General features: G+C 41.4%; 1 protein-coding gene across 8 annotated transcripts in view; it reads left to right on the top strand.

Annotated features, from left to right (window-relative positions):
- The window catches only part of APC (APC, WNT signaling pathway regulator), a 163,516-nt gene that overhangs the window by 42,935 nt on the left and 99,467 nt on the right, over positions 1-21,114 (top strand). For 3 of the 8 annotated variants that reach the window (XM_025207075.1, XM_025207073.1, XM_006026173.3), the window contains 2 exons: positions 5,203-5,445; positions 5,876-6,028. In XM_025207075.1, coding sequence (XP_025062860.1) covers positions 5,894-6,028 — 135 coding nt within the window. In that variant the 5' untranslated portion in view covers positions 5,203-5,445; positions 5,876-5,893. Of the gene's footprint in view, positions 1-3,992; positions 5,446-5,875; positions 6,029-21,114 lie in introns of those variants that run through there. The other 5 variants (XM_025207076.1, XM_025207077.1, XM_025207078.1 and 2 more) reach the window with 3 other exon arrangements.

The raw sequence follows: 21,114 nt of genomic DNA on the forward strand, positions 1-21,114 counted from the left end.
CTGTCCCAGAATATCCCTCTTCTAATGGTCCAAGCTCTTTATTTTGATTTCGAGACTGAATTTATTATTGACCAGTTTTTATGCATCTGTTCTTTTGCTGTCATTGTATTTTTAGCTTAAATAGCTTTTCTCCCTCTAGTGTTTAGTTCCCATGATGTATTTCTAGAGTACAGTTATAGCCACTCTTTTTGTTTTGCTAAGTTAAACAAAGTGAAGTTCCTTGTCTTCTTTTGCAGGATAGACATTCTGTTCCCTAGTCATTCTGGTAGCCCTTCTCTGTACCAATTCCAGTTTGAATTAATCTTTCTTGAACATAAAATCATAGAAAAGAAGGGCTGGGAAAGACCTGAGGGAGGGTCTAGATCAGATAAACCTCTTGAAGACAAAAGCATCTCTAACCAGTGGTTCTCAACCTTTTTAGAGTCAAGGCAACCCTTGGAAAATGCCAGCTCTTAGTTTTCGCTCCTCTTTTGACTACAGAAAAATAATAGAACAATTCTGTTGCAGAGACGTCAGAGAGACTGCAGCGTGTCAGAATACTTGTTACACTATGGTTTCCTGTTTGAAATCTCTGAGTTAATCTTGTGAATTGTGTTTGCACACTAACAGTGCTAACACTCCCTGGCACTGCAGCACCCCTAAAAAGATATCAAAGCACCACGGGTTTCTTTTGGCACGCTAGTTTAGAATCGCCGATTTAAACAGTCTCATCCAAGAGGTTGAATAACTGGCTAGTAAGAACTTCTGAGGATGGAGACTCCACAACCTCTCTCAGTGTGTTGCAGTTCTAAATCACTCTCACTTATACTTTGAAAAAAATCTTCCTAATATTCACTCTAAATTTCCTTTGTTGCAATTTAAGACCCTTATTCCTCCTTAAAGGAGGCCACAGAGTATATCACCATCCTCTTCCTAGTCACCCTTTTTTTTTGTATCAGAATCCCCATTCAGTCTTTTCTTCTCCAGATTCAGTAATCCCACTCTTTCAAACTTTCCTTGTAAATCATGTTTCCCCCTAATCATTATTGTTGCCTTCTGCAGGATTGTTTCCAGTTTATTTTCATCTTTCTTGAAGTGTGGAGCCCAAAATTGAGCACAGTAGCTCAGTGTCATTTTTGTTGTTTTTTTCTCCCAATCAATGCCTTTTTCCAACTTGGAGGCTGTCTGTGCATTATGAATATCCCAAGGTAGTAATTAAGCTAGGTGAGTCTGGAGCCCTCTCCTACTAGATTTCCTCTTTCTTAAGGTGCTGCATCTTGGCAACTGCTGTACCATTGATTTAAAAGAATTTCAAGTGTCTCCCATATTAGAAGCTCTGAGTGCTTGAGTCCAATGGACTTTAAAAATGTGTTTTCTTAGTTTATTAATTTGCTTAGTAACAGATGTATTTTCTTTATCCCTTTATTAATTTAAACTGTTAATGCAAATTATTTAGTATGACCAGTTGTTGTATAAAGCCTTTGCTACATTGTTGGTTATTTGGTGAAGAGATCTGTTAGCTATTATGTTTAGCAACATCTGAGCTCTACCTTTATTAGTAGTAGTGGTTTGTCAGTGTATATCTGGGACATTAGTTTTTCAAAATAATGCAGTTCATTAGAGAAAAGTGAATAATACATCCCTTAAGTAAAATTTTGTAGGTGTGACAATGTGGCTATTTCTCATCCTTGGTTAGGAGGTCTTGTCCTTGTGGGCAAATGTTTCAAGCCATGTAGCAATCTTTTGGCAGATGCACAGTAATCTGTAGCCCCTCCATAATGGACATGAAGAGAAGTAATCCCCAATTGGGATGCAAATTTTCTTTTTGTGATACGTATAGTACACAAGCCTGTGGAGACTTACCAGTTCTGGGAAGTGGAAACTACTAGATTTATAGTAGTGGTGAGTTGAAACATTTATAATACCAGTGAGTGGATATTTTAATAGTCTCTTTTCTGTGAAGTTTTGAGCTCTGCTAATCAAAAGAACGTGGAGTGCATGGGATTGTAATGTTTTATACTAGAGCCCTGTTTTTATTTCTTTTTCTCTATTTGTGGACTTCATAGATATGGTGGAATGGTAAAATCATGAGAAGGGATATGGGAAATCATGAGATGATAAAAATCTTACTGTTTTTAAAATGTTCTGGTTTTTGAACATTTAGGTGATACTGTGTTCCTATTTTTAGGCTTTTATTTCTGTCATTTTGAGGTATAAAAGCTTACTTTAAACAAAGAGAAGGTTTTAAAAAACAATGCTCAGGTTCTCATATAATTACTTGACAGCAATAGCTGGAGCTTTAAGCAAAATACTAAATATTGCCATCTTCACAATAAAAATAACAAAAAATGCCAGTTACTTCCAAATATGGGCATGCATGCACCAACACCTTATCACAAAATTAAGAAGGGTAGAGTTTTGGAGTACATGTTTATTGAGAAATAAGCTACCCTGTAAGGATGGAAAGTGCTTGGAATGCTCCTTGAATCTGATTTCTGAATATTTGGTGCCCTATCCTAGTATTAGCAGATTTTTGGTAGAGATGTACAGACTGTCTTTAAACAGTACTCCCTGCTTATGAAGCATTCTCTCTAGGAAAGGGATTGGGGTGGTTGACAAAAAAATGTTGGGACTAACTTTGTGAAAGCTTAATGATCTACTCTTCTCTGTCTCTGTTACTTATAATGGGAGCAGAACATAGTTACAGTTAAAAAAAAAAAAAAATAGATATTCATCTTGATGGTATTTCTGGTTTGAATTTTTAATATCCATATGAGAAAATTGATTTAGCTATTGTGCGGGCCGGGAGTGACCCAAGCCCTTTTCCGCGCTGCACGCAGGCTGTGGCCAGCAGTCCGGGCACGCTGGGTCGGAGAGGGAAGGCCTTCGAGCTGGAATTAGGCACAAACGTGTATCGGTAGTTTAAAAGATTGTTTACTTACACCGAGATGGCAGTGGTGCAGGCTGAAAACTTGCTCAAGTTGCGGTTACAGACAGGAAAGAAGAGAGGCGGACAAGAGTTCTAGACTCGTGAACTCTAGCCCAATCCGGCTGAAGGCTCTGAACACGCGAGCCCGTCGTGTCAGCCGAAGAAAATACTCGTCCGAAAGAGCTCTGAATAAACTCACACAAAGTTTGCTAGGCTCTGTGGGTCCGGTTCTTTTTCGCGCAGGAAGGGATACGTCTAGGAATCTATTGGCGACGGGGAGAGGCTGGAGGCTGATCAGACCTCTGTTGCCTGCTTGAAATGCACTGGGTCCGTAAGGATCCGCAGCGCTTAGAGATCTTCACACAGTGTGAAGTCTCCTCCTCCCAGTGTTCGTGGAGTCCTCCAACTTGGGCGGAAACCACTCAAGCCTCTTATACGGCTAACAAGCCCATCCCTAGCCGCCACGTGTGAATAATTTAGAACTGGCCAATAATGGGACTCGAATTAGCATACAAATGGCGGGAACTCTTTGCAACGAGCATTTCTGTGCTGCAACAAAGAAATGCACCCTGCAAAGAAAGCTTCAAATTGGCGGGAAATTCTCCCTTGCACCGGGGTTCTCTTTTGCAGCAGAAAACACCACCGTGCAAGGAAGCTATAATTTAGCGGGGACAATTTAGCAGTGCCGAAGCACACAAAAACAAAAATCACACCCTTTGGGTTGTGACAGCTATATTTTCAAATGTTAGTCCTTTACAAAATATCCACTGCTTAGTTTTTGTGAAATAAAGGATACTTGTATTGTGTATAATAAGTGGTTTAGCAAATATACATCATCATTGTCTCATGGCTGCTTTTGTGATGTTGGTATTGGTTTTATATTTTTATTTAGTTTAAACTTTGATAGATAAAGCAGAATTTCAACAGGTTAAATTTAACAGCTATAATTTAGCTTTTTAGATAATGTTATATATAATCTGATATAATTTGTTTTAATTTACCCATAAAAACAGACCAAATACAAGGAAGTAGTTTACTTTGTCACAAAAAAGATCAAAAGTTCAGTGAAAGGGCATACAGAAATTGCAGACATACGATATACAATATTTTAAAAAGTACTGAAAAACTGGCAGTGTATTGCAGAAAATCATTGGAACACAGCTCCAAACATGAAATGTTATATCTGTGGTAATTCCCAAAATAATTGCTTCATAACTAGAAGCAAGTGATACAAAAGAGAAAAGAATATCAAGAGTTTGCAAGATTAAGTTGTAGGTAAAATATCTTATGCCATTCTTTGATAGCTAAGTTACTATAATGGCAAGGTTGCATGTGCATGTATGAAGGGCTTGAGTCAGTAGTCTCCGTACTGAATGACGGATGAATGAGAGGTTAATAACTCCCATCATGCAGTATTTCAAAGTTGCTTAACCTACTTAAAATACTTAGTACTGCTGAATCTTAGGGACACAGCTCTTCCATGTAGTAATCTTGACTATTGCATGCATGCATGCAGTTTTAGATAAATAAAAATGCACACTTTTCTGCTGTTTCATAATGGATTAAAAGCTGTGCTGAGCTGGAACCACATTTTGTTTATTGGTCTGTGTCAGATATTATTACTTTTCCAAAAATAAAGATTACTGAAAATTGTATTTGTAATTGGTAATACTTAATCAAAAGTACTTTATCAACAAAAGTGAGAGTAATACAATTAATCTGTCACTTGGTAAATTCTTTTCTTGCAGAAAAATGAGAGAAGTAGAGTAAATAATATTTTGATTTTAAGAATAGTTAGTTAAAAATAGTAACTCCTGCCACATAGTCTTGTCCCATGTCTTGTTGTAAATATGTTACAGATCTTTATTTTTATCTTCATTACATTTGTTACAATTGTAAGACCTTTGCATGGGTTTACTGTTTCTTTTGATACTGTTGGTATATTTAGGTGCCTAAATGATAGCTGTATTGCTATTCTCCTTTGACCCGTTCATATCTAAGGGTTGCTGAACATCTGCGTCAACCATTGACTTTGTAGGATTTGTAGGTAGTCTAGTTAGCATCTGTCAGGTACAGCTGACAAGTGGTTGTTGGGTTGGGGGTGGGGGGTTAAGACTAGAGATTGAACTACAAACTTTTTTTTTTCTCTTCTTGTACTTAAAGACTATTATCCAGAGTGGCTTTCCTCCCACTTTGGGTGACATCTTTCCTCTTGTGTATAGTGTAGGTGCCTAAATACCATAGTGATGAGCATAGTGTAAATACTAAGTAACTACATCTTTTAAACTCTCCAGTTGTATAAGGCAAGACTGTCCTGCTTTGGCATGAGTGGAATCGCATATGGCACTGGGAACCCTTCCCCACAGTGTGGACAGCAGCTGTGTGTGGCCCCCCCCTGTCCCCTGAGCAGCACCAGTGGCATGTGGCCCTTCCACCACTGTATGGCAAAGGGAGAGACAGCTGCAGGGGCTTGCAGGTTGCATGCATCCCAAGGGCCACCAGTTGGACAGCCCTGGTATAAGATATGATTCTCCCAGGTAATGTTCTTAATTTTCCAAAGACCTAGAGTGTTTTTCCTTCTGTTCCCGTTACTTTTTAGCATTGTCCTCACAAAACCAGTATTTTAAGTTGTTCTTCTTTGTCTGTCTCCTGTTTGTTTTTTCTTACCTTTCTTCCACAGCTCCTGTGTCAGTGAATGCTTCATTATTTATCTGAATAAAAAGTGTCATCTTACATTTCCTAGCTATATCAGAAGCCAAAATCAATTTGTTTCTTTGATATGTTTTTAATTTTACTAAGTAAAAAAATTGTTAACCGTCTAGGTGCGTCTTGAGCTTGTCTAACTGACTGTAGTAATTTAAAACACTTTTATTAAAATGATGAAAATGAAGTGTTGAACGGGGTTCAAACTTTAGGGTTGTTTGTTTCCCATAAAACGGTTGAACTAAAAAAGTTCTACATTTCTAGGTCCAAGGGTAGCCCAGGATGGCTGCAGCTTCATATGATCAGTTGTTAAAGCAAGTTGAGGCACTAAAGATGGAAAACTCAAACCTTCGACAGGAATTAGAGGACAATTCAAATCATCTTACAAAACTGGAAACTGAGGCATCTAATATGAAGGTATTGCAAGTATCTGTTTCTGTACATGTTATTGCTTTTAATGTATCTTTTTCACCTCAAATATTTCTGTATGTATGCTTTACCAAACTCTGTATACTTCAGGACTTTTCTGTGGTTGTAGCTTCTTACAGAAGTCCCCGTGTAATACCTTTGAAGGAAAACCTTACTGATCATGGCTATTAACATTCATAAATGCTATTAAATACAAAATAACAATGATGTCTTACAACTGTATCTAGAAATATCTTTCTGTTTAGGTATGATCTACTGTTCTTGTGTGTGATAAAGAACTCTACTGTTTTACCATTACTGTACTTCTTAATGCGGAGTCCAGGCAGCTGACAGTTTATGACAAAGCAAGATTGCGTAGTTTTTAAATTCATGAAACACTGGACTATTATACAGCGTTTCAAGATATTTTTCACTACAAAAAGTGAGATTGGTGCTTATTAAATATACTAATAGATTTAATAAAAAATTCCAAGACAAATTGAACTTAAAATACTGGCGCAAGCTTTTAGGCTTGCTGAACAACAGTTGTCTCCCTGTTGCATTACTTCTTTACATAACCAAGTGGCAGATTGTGTTAGATAAGTTTTCTTTTTAATTTAATTTTGTAAAATGTTTCTTTGCTATTGGATGCAGTGATTCTTTCTTTAAAGATATTCTTTGAATTTTCTACCTTTTCAGAACACAGATTGTGTGGTGTAGCTTCACTGTAATATTGTCACTCTTACTACTCTTTTCTGAATAATTGCCACCAGCCATGTTAGCACTTTGAAGAATTGAATTGCTTTTAATGTAGTTATATTTCTATTCCTTGCATTGCCCTTTAAATCCATGAAATTGGTGCTCTGTCCTAAGATTGGAATTAAATTATAGCCCTGTAGACCATTATGTATGTTATACATTTACTGATACATCTTAAAATCTGAATAAAACTAATGTGTATGTAAGCTTTAGAAATTATAGTTGTTGTTTTTGAGGACAGCATTACAGTTTGCTAATACATTCCCTTCTTTACCCATTCCACTGCTGTCAGAAGTGAGACAGGGTCACAGTCCCCATTGGATTTGGTTCATGGAGCTGGGAGGCTTTGGTGGAGTTCAGTAGGATAGGGCTTCATTCTCCTGTTGCTGCACTATACTGTGTTGCTGCAACAGTGGGGAGAAGTCCTGGGTCCTTGCGTTCAACCCCCTCTGATTTGAACTCGGTCATTCTAGTTCACTGTCAGAAAACCGTGCTGATCACTGCCCTGAGGATCTGTAATGAGAGAGGGGAAGAGAGTGAATTCCTACACGGCCTGTTTTAGAGCAAGGAATTGAATTTGGGTCGAACTTGGGTCTTTTACATACCAGGGGAGTGCCTTAACCACTGGGATTTTTCTCTCTCGTTCTGTCCTGATGGAGTTATTCTCCATTGTATACATCAGTGGTTCTCAACTTGTTTAAACTCAAGGCACCCGTTGGAAAATATCTGCTCTTAGTTTTTGCTTGTTTTTTGACTACAGAGAAATACTAGAGTAATTCTTCTGTTGCAAGGGACTCAAAGATCATAGCAGGTCAGACTGTGAATTCTTAATTGGAATCTCTGGGTTTATCCTGTGATACATGTTTGCGCACCAAAAAATGTGAATATTTTGTGGCACCCCATGGCACCCTTAAAAGGACCACAAGGCATACCCTGGTTAATTACCATTAATATACTTAACTAAGTTTTCCTTAAACCATTGAGAGTGGACCTGATTTCATAGTTTGGGCATTGTGGCACTAACCTGGTATGGGGAAAATGCAGGTTTGCTCTCTGTCCTATTTGAAAACAATAAAAACACCTTGAAAACCTTCTGACCAATTTAAAATATATAAGTATTGCTGTTAACTTTACTGTCAGGTGAGAATAGCACTTCAGGGTAATAAAATATAATTTATAAATAAGTACCATATTTACTGAAATACAAGATTAGATTTTCCCCCAATCAGCATGGAGGGGAAAAGCCCCTTGTCTTACATTCACATACAAGGAAACCACATTAAATACATTGTCTATCTTTGAACTGCTGCTAAAAGCAGCATGTGATCAGTAATGGAAACAAACTGAAGTTGATTAAATACAACCAGCACTGAACGTGAGTATGTAGTACATAGCTTATATTGTGCAAACATTCTTATGGGAACCTATCAGAAGGATAGTGCAGCCCATTTGACTAAACTAGGTAGGAGTGCCCACTGAGCACAGTCCCTTTTACTGCTGACTCCTTTTCAAGTTATTGTGAGCCACTACACTGCATACAGTCCAACTTCTTCCTCTTCACTCCCACTGCTGAGCTGCATGTTTCTTTTCCATTTCCAGTGTTTCCTGTTGCTTTGCCATCCTTAAATGCTTGGCAAATATCAGCAGGGGTCAGAGGAGGGGCAGGGTGCAGTGCTCTGGGTCAGAATACAAGGGGTTGCAGGGAAAGGGACTTAATGGTGGGGGTCTGCTACAGACCACCCAACCAGGGGGAAGAGCTGGACTGGGAATTCTCAGGTCAGCTCATGGAGGCAGTTAAGTCAAGTGATATGGTCATCATGGGTGATCTGAACTACCTGGACATTTGCTGGGCGGAGCAGTCAGCCAGGTCTGACCGCTCACAGGTTCCTTGCTGAGATACAAGACCTCCACCTAACCCAGGAGGTGCACAGTTCCACTAGGGGGAATGCCCTGCTGGACCTGGTCCTGGCCACAGGCGACGACCTGGTGAGGGGACTCCAGGTTCTCGACCACCTGGGCGATAGCGATCATTGCCTACTGGAATTCCCCATCCAGTGGAAGGGGTCAAGGGCCTGCAGCAAGGCAGTAGCCCTTGACTTCAGGAGGGCCGACTTCAACGAGTTGAGGAGATTGGTAGGAGATGCATTGCAGTCCTGGAGAGTTAAGAGAACTAGGTGTCCAAGACGAGTGGTCGTTCCTTAAGGAGATGATCCTCCTAGCCCAAGGGGTGACACTTCCAATGCGAGTCAAAGCGGGCAAGAGTGCTCAAAAGTCCCCTTGGCTCACCAAAGGCAGTCGGGGACGTCTGAAAGCCAAAAAGGAGGTGTACATCCAGTGGGAGTGGGGGGCTATCACCAAAGAGGATTATATCTCCATAGCGCAAGTCTGTAAGAAGGCTGTTAGGAAGGCTAAGGTGGAGACAGAACTAGGGCTAGCAACAAGGATCACGGACAACAAAAAGTCCTTTTTAAATACATAGGGCATAAAAAGAAGGCACCAGGCAATGTGGGGCACCTGCAGGATACGCTTGGCAATCTGGTTGTTGCACCAGATGAAAAAGCAGACCTTTTTAACAAATTCTTTGCCTCTTATTTTTCTGAGCAGGGACCAGGACATCTCCCCCACCAGGATTCAGGATAGATTCAGGAGTGACTCTGCCAGGCCTAGGGTCAGGAAAGACCAAATTAGGGAAATTCTGTGGGGGCTGGACATGTTCAAATCCCTAGGGTGCTGAGGGAATTGGCGGGGGTTGTTGCGGAGCCTCTGGCACGGCTTTATGAGCACTCATGGTGCTCTGGCCAGGTGCCAGAAGACTGGAAGAAGGCTTGTGAGGGACCAGCAGGGGGGGAGAATGCTCAAGGGCAACCAGCCTGGGTTCATCAAGGGCAGGTCCTGTCAGACCAACCTGATAGCCTTCTACGATCAGGTCACAAAATCACTGGACACAGGTGTCACAGTGGATGTAGTCTTTCTTAACTTCAGGAAGGCCTTCAACACTGTCTCTCACCCAATTCTCATTAAAAAGCTAGGTGGCTGTGGCATTGATGCCTACACAGTCAGATGGGTTGCAAATTGGCTAGGGGGCCGCACCCAGAGAGTGGTGGTGGATGGGTCATATTTGACCTGGAGGGAGGTGGGCAGTGGAGTCCCCCAGGGCTCAGTCCTCGAGCCCGTACTGTCCAATTTCTTTATTAGCAACTTGGACGAGGGAGTGAAAAGCATCCTGTTCAAATTCGCTGATGACACCAAGATTTGGGGTGAGGTGGGCATGCTAGAAGGGAGGGACAGGATACAACTGGACCTGGACAGGTTACAGGTGTGGGCGAATGTGAATAGGATGGGATTCAATACTGACAAGTGCAGGGTACTGCACTTGGGCGGAAAGAGCCAGCAGCATACCTATAGGCTGGGGAACTCCCTTCTCAAAAGCACTGTGGCAGAAAGAGATCTTGGAGTCATCGATTGTAAAATGAACGTAGGCCACCAATGTGAGGACCTGGTCAGCAAGGCTAGCCACACCTTGTCATGCATCATGAGCAGGTCCAAGGAGGTGATCCTCCCCTTCTATGTGACACTGGTCAGGTCACAGTTGGAGTACTGTGTCCAGTTGTGGGCACCGCACTTCAGGAGGGATGTGGCCAGCATCGAGAGGGTCTAGAGGAGGGCCACTCTCATGATCAGGGGGCAGCAGAGCAGGCCCTACGAGGAGAAGCTACGGGACCTGAACCTGTTCAGCCTTCACAAGAGAAGGCTGAGAGGAGATCTAGTGGCAATCTGTAAACTTACCAGGGGGAACCAGAGGGGAATGGGTGAGACCCTGTTGCCCCGAGCACCTCCTGGAGTAATAAGGAATAATGGCTACAAGTTGATCGAGAGTAGTTTCAGGCTAGACATCAGGAAGCACTACTTCACAATCAGGGCGGCCAGGATCTGGAACCAGCTTCCAAGGGAAGTGGTGCTGGCTCCTACCTTAGGGGTCTTTAAAAGGAGGCTTGATAACTACCTAGCTGGGGTCATATGAGCCCAGTATTCATTCCTGCCCAGGGCGGGTGGTCAGACTTAATGATCTGCCCAGGTCCCCTCCAACCCTACATCTATGAACCAAAGGAGTCCCAAACGATTCATACCAAACTCCTTTGTTGCCCCCTTTCTCAGTCTGTCACATACGACTAGTGTGACCCTGTCGTCCATGGGGCGAAGATGGCTCAGGTTGCCCTGTGCCTCATCTGCATATAAATTTTTGGAGGATCCTGGGACTCATGACAAGAACACCCAGTTCCAGTTGTGATTTGGGGGTGCTAATTAGCACATGGATCCCCTGTGGAGGGTATCTGGATATATACTGAGCAGTGCTGCACACAACATTGCACATGCACTGAACAGTGTTGCATGCATTGAGCTGTAGGGTGACCATGGCTTGAAATGCTGTTGACTCTGGTGGGGCCCAGCCCAATGAAGTATGTGGTTAATCATGAGCCTTTTGGCTTTGGACTGATATCATGCACAGTTTTGTACTACATATAAGTAGGTTAAAAAATGCTGCTTTAAAATATGTTTATGGAGTACCTGTGCTAAAACTTGCAGCAGTTGCAAAACAGGTCAAATGGATTCATTCTGGATGACTTAAGCCTATGGGTACTATATGCAAATTGCTACAACCATGTTTTTTTCAAGGTCATTTTTTTCCAAATTAGTGCCTCACTTCCATGTGCTTGGGGAGACAAGAGGAAGATAAAGAAGGGGCTTCAGGGGGAAGCAATTGGGTAGGGGGAGGCAGAGGGGCTATCTGACAGCCCCCCCCCCCCATATTTATTTTCCCTGCTGTAGCAATGGAAGGGGGACAATTTCAAGGCAAACCTCCAAGAATTAGATTCTACATCTGGGAAATTATAACAAATTTATAAATTTTCCATATATAGCATCCAATTATTGGGGGGGTTGACTTATAATCAGGGTCATCATGTATTCAAGTAAATACACTAGATATTATATTTTTAATTAATGATCAGCATAATGCTTATATCATTCAATAAAACAGAAAAAAGTTTGTAGAACTATGTAACTGAACTTCCTACATAAAACTTTAGACTATGGAATAAGTTGGAATGAAACTGAAGTTTACAACTTTTTTACTCTTTTGAAAACCCTGTAAAATCATAAAGAAACAGGCCTGTCCATACCTTTTCCTCAGTATATCCTTCTTTTTGATTGGAAATAAACCTGTTTTTATTTAATGTTTTTAGAAGTGTATTTAGACACCTGATTTATCTTACTACAGATAAAAAAATTGTGTTGAATACTGTTAGCTTTAGTTTTCCCTGCCAAAAAAGGATGAATTTTTACAATGATATAAAATAAATTGCATTAGATATCTATTCCTGTAAAATGACCCGAAGAAGGACACTTTAATTTTGTCTAACATCTTTCCCAGCTATACAGCTGGTTCAATAAAAGATATCTGTTAAACTCTTGCTTCTTGTAAAATCCGGCTGCAAACAAGGTGGTACGTTTTTGCAGCAAGGTAAATAGAAAATGCCAACACACTATTTGATAACAAGCTATCTCATACTAAAGTTACAGATACTTTCTCGCATAGGATTTTATAGCAGGATAACTAATGTAGATTTGTTTTCCTGCTGTAAGAGAACACTTTCATTGTAGTGTAGTCATAGCTATAGTGGTCTGTGTAAGAATTGATTTCATTCCACCTTTCAGCTTTTACATATTCTGTATAACTCTTCAAATCAGACATTTTACTTTTCTCTCTGTTTTCTGACCATTTTTAGCTATGTATCCCCTCAAGTGAATGAAACACATAAGGCTGTGAACTCAATTTGCTCTCAGCACAGAAAACTTTTTAACTTTCCCATCTGTTTGTTCCCATGGAGTAATTCCTCTATAGAAGTAAATGTACAATACTAGATTTTGCACTCAGTGCAGAGAATCTGGACTTCTTGCATATTTGGTTATTTCACACTGTACAGTCTAATCTGTTGGTAATTTTTTTTGCTGTCCATGTAGCATTGTGAGTATATTTTAAGTGCACTTTATTGTGATTCTTGTTTAGATTCTTAAAACCTTGCCTTGGGAGTAATATTCGGGAAGTGAGTTCAATATTCAAAATGTAAATTATGTTCCCAAGTTAAATGCCGAAGAAACAGAGTAAAAATTTTTGCAATGCAAAAATTTTTTGAAAATGTAAAATTTTTTGAAAAATGTACAATTTATATTTTATGAAGATTATAAATAGCTGCTTTGGCTCAATATAACCAATCTCTGCCTGAAAAATGTTGGTCACTTTAATACCATAACTCACAAAAATAGTTTCTTAAAACCAGAAAAAGCACAGAAAGATTATGACCCCTTGGTTTAGTTAAAAGGAACCATAAAGCTTTAATGGGATAAGTGGCAGCAATAAAGAATAAAAAGAATTGGGCACCTTTAACTGTGATTCTGCTCTGTAAACCACATTGACTGTTTCAATTAAGAATAGGTAAAATATGAAACAGAAATATTATCATCCTATTTTAATGTTAAGTATTAACATTAAGAATTAAATACCAGGAATAAGGAAGAGCTGTAACTTACCATATGTTGTGATAATTGGCACCCCTGTTCATTTCCTCCTCCATTCCTTCCATCTGTGAGAGGTAAGGGCCTGATCCTAGACCTGTGCTTTTCGACCCTTCTTTCTGAGCCAGGCTGTTAGGAGGGACATGTGCAGAGGTGTGTGTGCAGGCTCAAGGTATGTGAGAGGGTTGAGTGCTGTGCACAGTGGTAGAGCCAAGGCTAAGGGGGTTGCATAGGGTGGGTGGTGTTGTGCTCGGCAGGAAGGAGTGGTCTGTGTGGAGCAGACCTGTACTGGTACCTAACATCACCAGCTGCGCTGGTTGTATGCTGTGCCTTGCATTCCCTGAAGCTTCAGCAGCTTTGGCTCTGTTTGCTCATTCAGCATCTTTTTGCAGCCTATGAACCGTGGCAGCTGGAGACTCCCTTTCTGCTTCTCTTCTGCAACAGGCAGCTCACATGAGAGGTATGTGTCTTCCGCCTTCTCCACCTGTTCCCCTTGGGATTGTCTGCCTGATACTTCCTTCCATTGCTCTCCAGAGCTTTTCTCTAGTATAAAGAGCCTGCAGCTGCATGGGAAAGGGAACTTACAGAGTTCAAATTTCAGGAAGCACCTGCTCCTGCTCTGGGCAGTGCTCTGCACGTGGCTGAGATATCCGGACAGCTGCTGTCTCTACCTTGAGTGATAAGAAATACTTATTGGGGAAATATGGGCACAACTTCTTTCTCTGCTGTTTAGTAATTTGGGGAGGGAATATGCCAGTATGCACAGAGGCATCACTTTCTCCATCTTGAGATCACTGGGCAAGCAGCCAGCTGTACCTGCTGAGTCAGCTGAGAACCTGATCCTGCTGGAGCTGGGCTGCTTCTTGAGTCAGATGGGCAGCTGCTGCATCCTGCCTGCACTGGAAGCCAAGAGCCAAGGGCCCAGTCCTAATCCTTCCCCTCCTCTTCCTTTCCTTCCAGAATCCTAGATGCCTCAGCACAGGGGCAGATCCACGATTTCCCAAAGTGGGGTTTGAAAGCAACAAGCCACACTGTAGGGATGGCTGTACCTCCTGCTCCCAGGCTCTTCTACCTGCACTAGTGCAGGCAGACTTTTAAAGACCCTAAAGCAGGTGAAAATCTCCCCTACTTTGCCTTTCCTGCTTACAGGCAGCTCCCCCCCCAACTCCCCTGACTGCTGCTTTTTTCACTGTTCAGGTGGGGAATCTCCAGAGCCAGCCAGGCTGAGCAGGGGCTGGGCTCAGCTGGGGAGGGGAAAGTGGCAACAGAGTGATGAGAGAGTAGTTCCCCCCCTCCTTGCTCGGAGCAAGCCTGGGAAGGGGAACCATTGTCCATCCTTGCTGCTATTGTTCCTGTCCCTAGATGAGCCCAGCCCCTGCTCAATGGGCTCTGGTGCTTCCCACCCCTGGGTTAGCTGGGAAAGTTAGGTAGGGAAGGTGTAGGGAGGGGCCTGTCTTTGAGCAGGAAGGGGAAGAGAGGGAATATTTTTACATGTTTTATGGAGTTCAAAAAGTCCCTGGGGGCCCCTGTGGTGCAGTGTAATCCAAAAGGAGGATGCAGTCGTGCCACTGCACCCCCTCTGGATCTGCCCCTGCCTGAGCATCGTTAAATACGTTTATTTTTCATGACAACTACTTTTAAGTTTCACAATACTTAGGGGTCAGAAGGGACCTGAATAGATCATCTAGTCTAACCCCCTGCCACTGGTTGGAGCACACACTGGGATCACACGACCCCAGACAGTTGTTCATCCAACCTCCTCTTGAATTTACCCAAGGTAGGAGCGAGGACCACTTCCCTAGGAAGTTGGTTCCAGATCCTAGCTACCCTGACAGTGAAATAGTGCCTCCTAATCTCTAACCTGAACCTATTCTCCAGCAGCTTCTGGCCATTGTTTCTCATCACCCCAGGTGCTGCTGGGGGGAATAGGCTTCTTCCTATTTGCTGCTGATCTCCCCTTACGAGTTTGTAGGCAGCCACCAAATCCCCCCTCAGCCTCCGCTTGCTGAGGCTGAGCAGCTTCAGGTCCCTCAGCCTCTCCTCATAGGGCCTGCCCTATTCCCCTCCAGCCAAGAGGGTGGCCCTCCTCTGAACTCTCTCAAGGCAGGCCACATCCTTCTTAAAGTGTGGTACTCAGAACTGGACACAGTACTCCAGCTGAGACTGGACCCAAGTAAAGCTACTAATGTGGCTTAGAAAGCGACTTTTGTTTTACAATACACTCCTTTAAACAAATGGAATTTGAAATACAGGCAGTCCTCGACTTACAGCGCTTTGAGTTACAACGTTTTGCAATTACAACATTTATAAATTGACACCCTGTTTCAACTTTATGACGTCAGTTTCGACTTTACAACGCTTGATCCAATGTGACGCCACATCAGCAAACAAGTTTGCTGCGTCGCTCATCTCCCTGGAGAACGTCTGTCCAAACGTCCTTGGACACTTTCTTTAAGAAAGCAGACAAGACTCCAGAAAAATCTGCAGCCAAGACTCCTGAGAAGACTCCAGCCAAGAACCCTTGAAAAAGTCCAACCAAAAGCCTTTCAAAAAGTCCAGCAAAGTCACCTCAAGAAGTCCTTCCAAATCAATGTGATTGCTATTTACAATATGAATACATTAATGTAGCTATTACTCATCTGTAATTGGTCGAGTACAAAATTCTGGGGTATTTTTGGTGAAAATAGGGTATTGGGCCTTGGTTCAGGAACCAATCCCCCATTTTATAACGTTGTTTATTATGAGAAAATTGGTTCCGAGTTACAACGTTTCAACTTAAGATGTGGTTTTCAGGAAGCAAGTGTGTTGCAAGTCCGAGGACTGCCCGTATATTACCTAAAAGTTACTTAGCTCATTCCTTCCCATTCTCTTGGATTCATTGAATTCCAGCTTCTTAACTCTTAACATTTATAAGACAGTTTGTCTGGGAACCTGTTGTTTGTAAATGAAAGGAATAAAAACATTAGATTTATGAAATGCTTTCAATCCTGTTTCCTCTGGCTAAGGTGAAAATATTTGGACAGAAGATCAGCAGGTAAGGTGCAATCAAAGCAGATTTACCAATTTGCATATTGAAAATAAAGATAGCAGTAGCTAGCTCTTCATAAATAGTTCCTGATTATTAGTCTTGTATGGGAAATATTTAAGGCTCTGTAAAAGACTGGAAAAATACAAAGTAACAATAAACTCTAAATTTAACGGATGTGGCTTTTTCAGACTTTTGCTTATCTTAATTTATTTATGAAAAAAGTGAGTATATTAGATACCTTTTTCCTATTGCATGAACAATGAATAAAAAAATGATGTAGTCTAAGTAAATCTGACTTTATTATCATTTTGCTTTCATCATAATAATTCTATTTACTTCTTATGATCAAAACATTTAACAAAAGGATAGGTGCTAAAAACCCGCGTTGCTTCTTTGTTTCTTATTCTGATTTCTTATTCTATTATTCTAATATGTCTCCCGTCTTAGTGGACTTCTGGCCGGAAGAAACTTCAGCACTGATTATTATTCAGTCCTGGTGCCATAACCATACTGTTGTCTTTGTTCCTACCCCACTTGGCCATTGTGCTTCCAAGAGCTGCAGCACTAGCTCTTTCCTGGGCCTGTCTGGCACAGTTCTTGGGCATGGACTTCTCATCTGACCTCTTTGTGGAAAATCTGACCTCACAATCCAGCTGCTTCAAATCCCCAAAACCAGTGATGATTCCTTCTACCTTAGCCCTTTTTTCTCGTACCCATAGTTGCTTATGCATACATGTTGGAAGAGCTTTGTAGGCACTCTAAGGGACACATCATAACAGAAGGAAATACATACGTTTACATTACATGTTCTTAAAAAGCTGCGTTTGTATGTCTGTTAGCTTTCCAGTTGATCCTTTCAGTTCCCCTGCCCAATCTTCCTCTAAAATAGCTGCAGAGATTCTTTATTTTATAATCTCTATTCCCATAAGTCCAGTGACATCCTGGTCAGTTCCGTCAGATAATTAGAGTTCCCCTCATCAGGTGATCCATTGCATTTCCTCCTAGACTCATGCTAGAATTCAGACTCGGAAAAAAAACAGTTCACCTTAGGCAATAGCCATCTCCTTGTCCAATTGTGTTCTGTTGGAGTGGTCAATCTTCAATTTAACAAACCTAATTTTTTCAGCCCTGGGTTAGTTGCAAGAGATCCTGTCACTTAATGCTTTTAGCCCAATATAGAGGCAAAAGGCAGCAGAGACATTTAAGAAAACCTATATTGAGAATGGAATTTGTAGTCTGATAAAGATGTTCACTGAGAGTCTTTAATAGCAAACAGAATTCAACAGTTGTACATAAATCCCTGTGTAACAAGAGGAATCTAAGTTGTAGCCGTGATGGTCTAAAGGCAAAAATAATCACAAATCTTGTGGTAGAGGCAATATCTTTTAGATCAACTAGATAGTTGCAAAAAAAAATTTTATTTGCAAACTTTTTGGCTCATGCGCCCTTCCTTAGGCAAAGGAGAATGCAAAGATTGCAACATTTCTCCCAGATAGAAATGAAACTTCATATTGCATAGGAAAACTGAAGAATGGTATAAGTTCTCCTGGGTGGAAAGGTTCATTTTATGCAAATTAGGCTCAGATAAAAGTTGGAGCAGTCTATTACCTCAAAGGTGCCTGATGGCAAGCAGGATGTTGAATTTTGCTTCTTTCTTGTTAAGCTGTTTCATATTGCACAGGAGGACTGGTGATAGAATGATTTTCCTGGGTAAGGAAGTTCTGTTGTGGTGAAACTGCTCTGCAGATACGCAAATTTGGCTCAAACAAAAGGCAGGAGCAGGGTTATTTGCATCCTGGTCTCAGGGTGTTGAATTATGCTTCTTATTTGTAAAATTATGAAGTTTTCATTTAAAAAATGCCTAATTGCGATATCTTCCATGTTTCAGGAATATAAGTTGTAGCCATGTTGGCCTAAAGGCAAAAGCAGCCAGAAAACTTGTATTAAACCAAGTAGATACTTGCAAAAAAAATTCTTTATTTGCAAGCTTTAGGGTTCATGCACCCTTTCTCAGGCAAAGGAGAATTTAAAGATTGGAAAATTTCTCCCAGGTAGAAATGAAACTTCATATTACACAGGAGAACTGGAGCCTGGTACAAGTTCTCGTGGGTGGAAAAGTTCATTTTATGCTAATTAGACTTGGATAAAAGTTGCCACACAGATCTTCTCCAGCCATTCCATGAAGATCTCGTGCCATGCTGATGAATCCTCTGTCGTCTAATATGGTGGAAATCAGGGTGGAATCTAAACTGATGTTTCTCCAAAGCCACTAGAAAGTTTCCTGACAAATCTCCACATACTTTCTATACAAAAATATGTTTGGTGAAACTCTCCCAGCCTCACACAGAGCACCCTTTTTAAAACAGCAAAGGCATGAATAGCAAAACTGCAGCAACTGGCACCTTTGAGAGTACATAGTGTTCAGGTTGCCCCCTTTTTTTCTTCTACAATTTTTCAAAGTATTTTTTAGTTTTACCGTGCAGTAGTTCAGTAGGACATAGAAAAAGAGAAATTACTTTTAAAAAATTGACTTTTATTTTCATATAACCAGAATCTAATAGACTGGATGTATGGGTGGGAGAATTCTGTTTTTGATCTGGACATGCTACTATCATGAGCTAGTAGGCACTAGCTTGAGTATATTTCTGCTTTGTGACTAAATATAGAAATCACTAGTTCAGCAGTTTTCAACTTGTGGTCCATGGACCCCCCCTGAGGGTCCACAGACTGTCTAAGGTATCCACGAAAGATAACTATGGTCAATCAGAAGTATGTAAATACCCACACTTGCAATTCAGAGGGGGTTCACATCTCCATTCATAATTTTTTAGGGGTCCGCAAATGATAGTTGAAAACCACTGATCTAGGCAATTAGAGACTGCTAAACATAGTTGTGTAACTGATGCTTTGTACTCCCTGTACCCACAGATAGCTTCTTTTGTTTTTAATCAGCCTGTTGTTCATTCTCATGTTACTGAATTATAACATTTTGGGAACAGAGACTATATTTTTATTATATGTATGAACAGAGTTTAGCTCTGTAGGGAATCTGGTTGTAGTGTTTAGGCCCTACAGTGACTTACAGTAAACATTTGTTACCACTTGTTATTCGTGAGGCTTGGACACATTAAGTAGTATTATCACATGTGCCCAATAATCAATGGCTGCAGCTGAAGGAGGATATGTTCAGAAAGGAAGCTTATTGAACATTGAACCATTTTATGCTATTCTGGCCCCTAAAGAAATAAATTACAAGTTGCTGCTAGTAGCTATCTGGGTAATTTGTGACTGATGGAGATACTTTGGAGTTAAGAAGTACCATATTCACTTTAATAGAAGATGACCCTGGTTATAAGATGACCCTCCCAGCTACAGCAGGGAAGAGAAATTTGGGGGATCAGGTAGCCCCTTTGCATCTCCCCAACTTTTTCCCCTGGCAGCCCCTTCCCGCTCCCCTTAATATCAGAACTTGTTCTGCATGAGCACATGGAAGTGACGAGCAGATTTGAAAATGATGGCCATGAAATTAAACATGGCTGTAGCAATTTGCATATAGTGCCCATGCACTTGACTCATCCCATGCACTTGACTCATTGATTCATGTTACATTTCTTTGAACCTACTGTATGTTTTAGCACAGGTACTTCATAAACATAATTTTGAGCAGCACTTTGGCACCTACTTATATATAGTACAAACCATGCATGATATTAGTCCAAAACCAAAGGCTTGTGATGTACCACATTGTTCATTGGGCTGGTCCCCACCAGTCAACACCATTTCAAGCCATGGTGAACTCATAGCTCAGTACTGCTCAGTATGTGTGTGTGTCAGTATGTGCGATGAAGGAGCCATGTGCTAATTACCCCCTGCTTGTGACTGGAACTGGGTGTTTTTGTCACGAATCCTGGGATACTCCAAAATTTATATGCAGATGAGGCACAGGTAAACCTGGACCAGCTTCATCTCATGGAAGGCACAGCCATTTTTTCTTATGTGCCAGGCTGAGAGAGGGGGCAACAGAGGTATTCTGGGTTAACTGTTTGGTGCCCTTTGATGATGTTTGTGAAGCATTTAAAGTTGGTGAAGAAACAGGAATAATTCAAAATAGGAAAGAGAGGCACAGCTCAACTGTGGGCATGAAAAGGAAGCCAAAATGTATACAATGTAATGGCTCACTTTGATTTGAAAAAGAGGTGGTGGTGAGGGGGACTTTTTTTTCAATGGGTACAATCATGTGTCTTATTCAAATTGGGCTGCACTAGCCTGTCCTAATGGTGAGTTCCCATCAGCATCTTGGCCTTTTTGGCTATGATCAAATGTAGCGCAAGCACTTCATGCCCAGCAGGAGTTTCACACAGTTTACGGACTGGTGCTTCATCCACCACATCCACTTCAACTGCCTGCTGCTCAGTACTGCTGTCCAATATGGGAACCATGACAAGAGGTGCTGATGTTATGGCAACAAGGCAGAGACTCTCACCTACGTGCTGTGCAAGTGTGTGGCAGCTGCATCACAGTGATGTTCAGGACCGACTGGCCATGGCTATCCTAGCCTTGGTGGGGACTGTTTCTGTCAATCACACCATCCCAAGCTGTGAAGGCAGCTGCGCCTGGACATTGTTGTGCCCAATGAGAACAGCAAGTGGTGTTAGTATATGGTGATTCATAGATTCATAGATGTTAGGGTCGGAAGGGACCTCAATAGATCATCGAGTCCGACCCCCTGCATAAG

Source organism: Alligator sinensis, unplaced genomic scaffold (assembly GCF_000455745.1).
Source record: "Alligator sinensis unplaced genomic scaffold, ASM45574v1 scaffold225_1, whole genome shotgun sequence".
NCBI classification, from domain to species: Eukaryota; Metazoa; Chordata; order Crocodylia; family Alligatoridae; genus Alligator; species Alligator sinensis.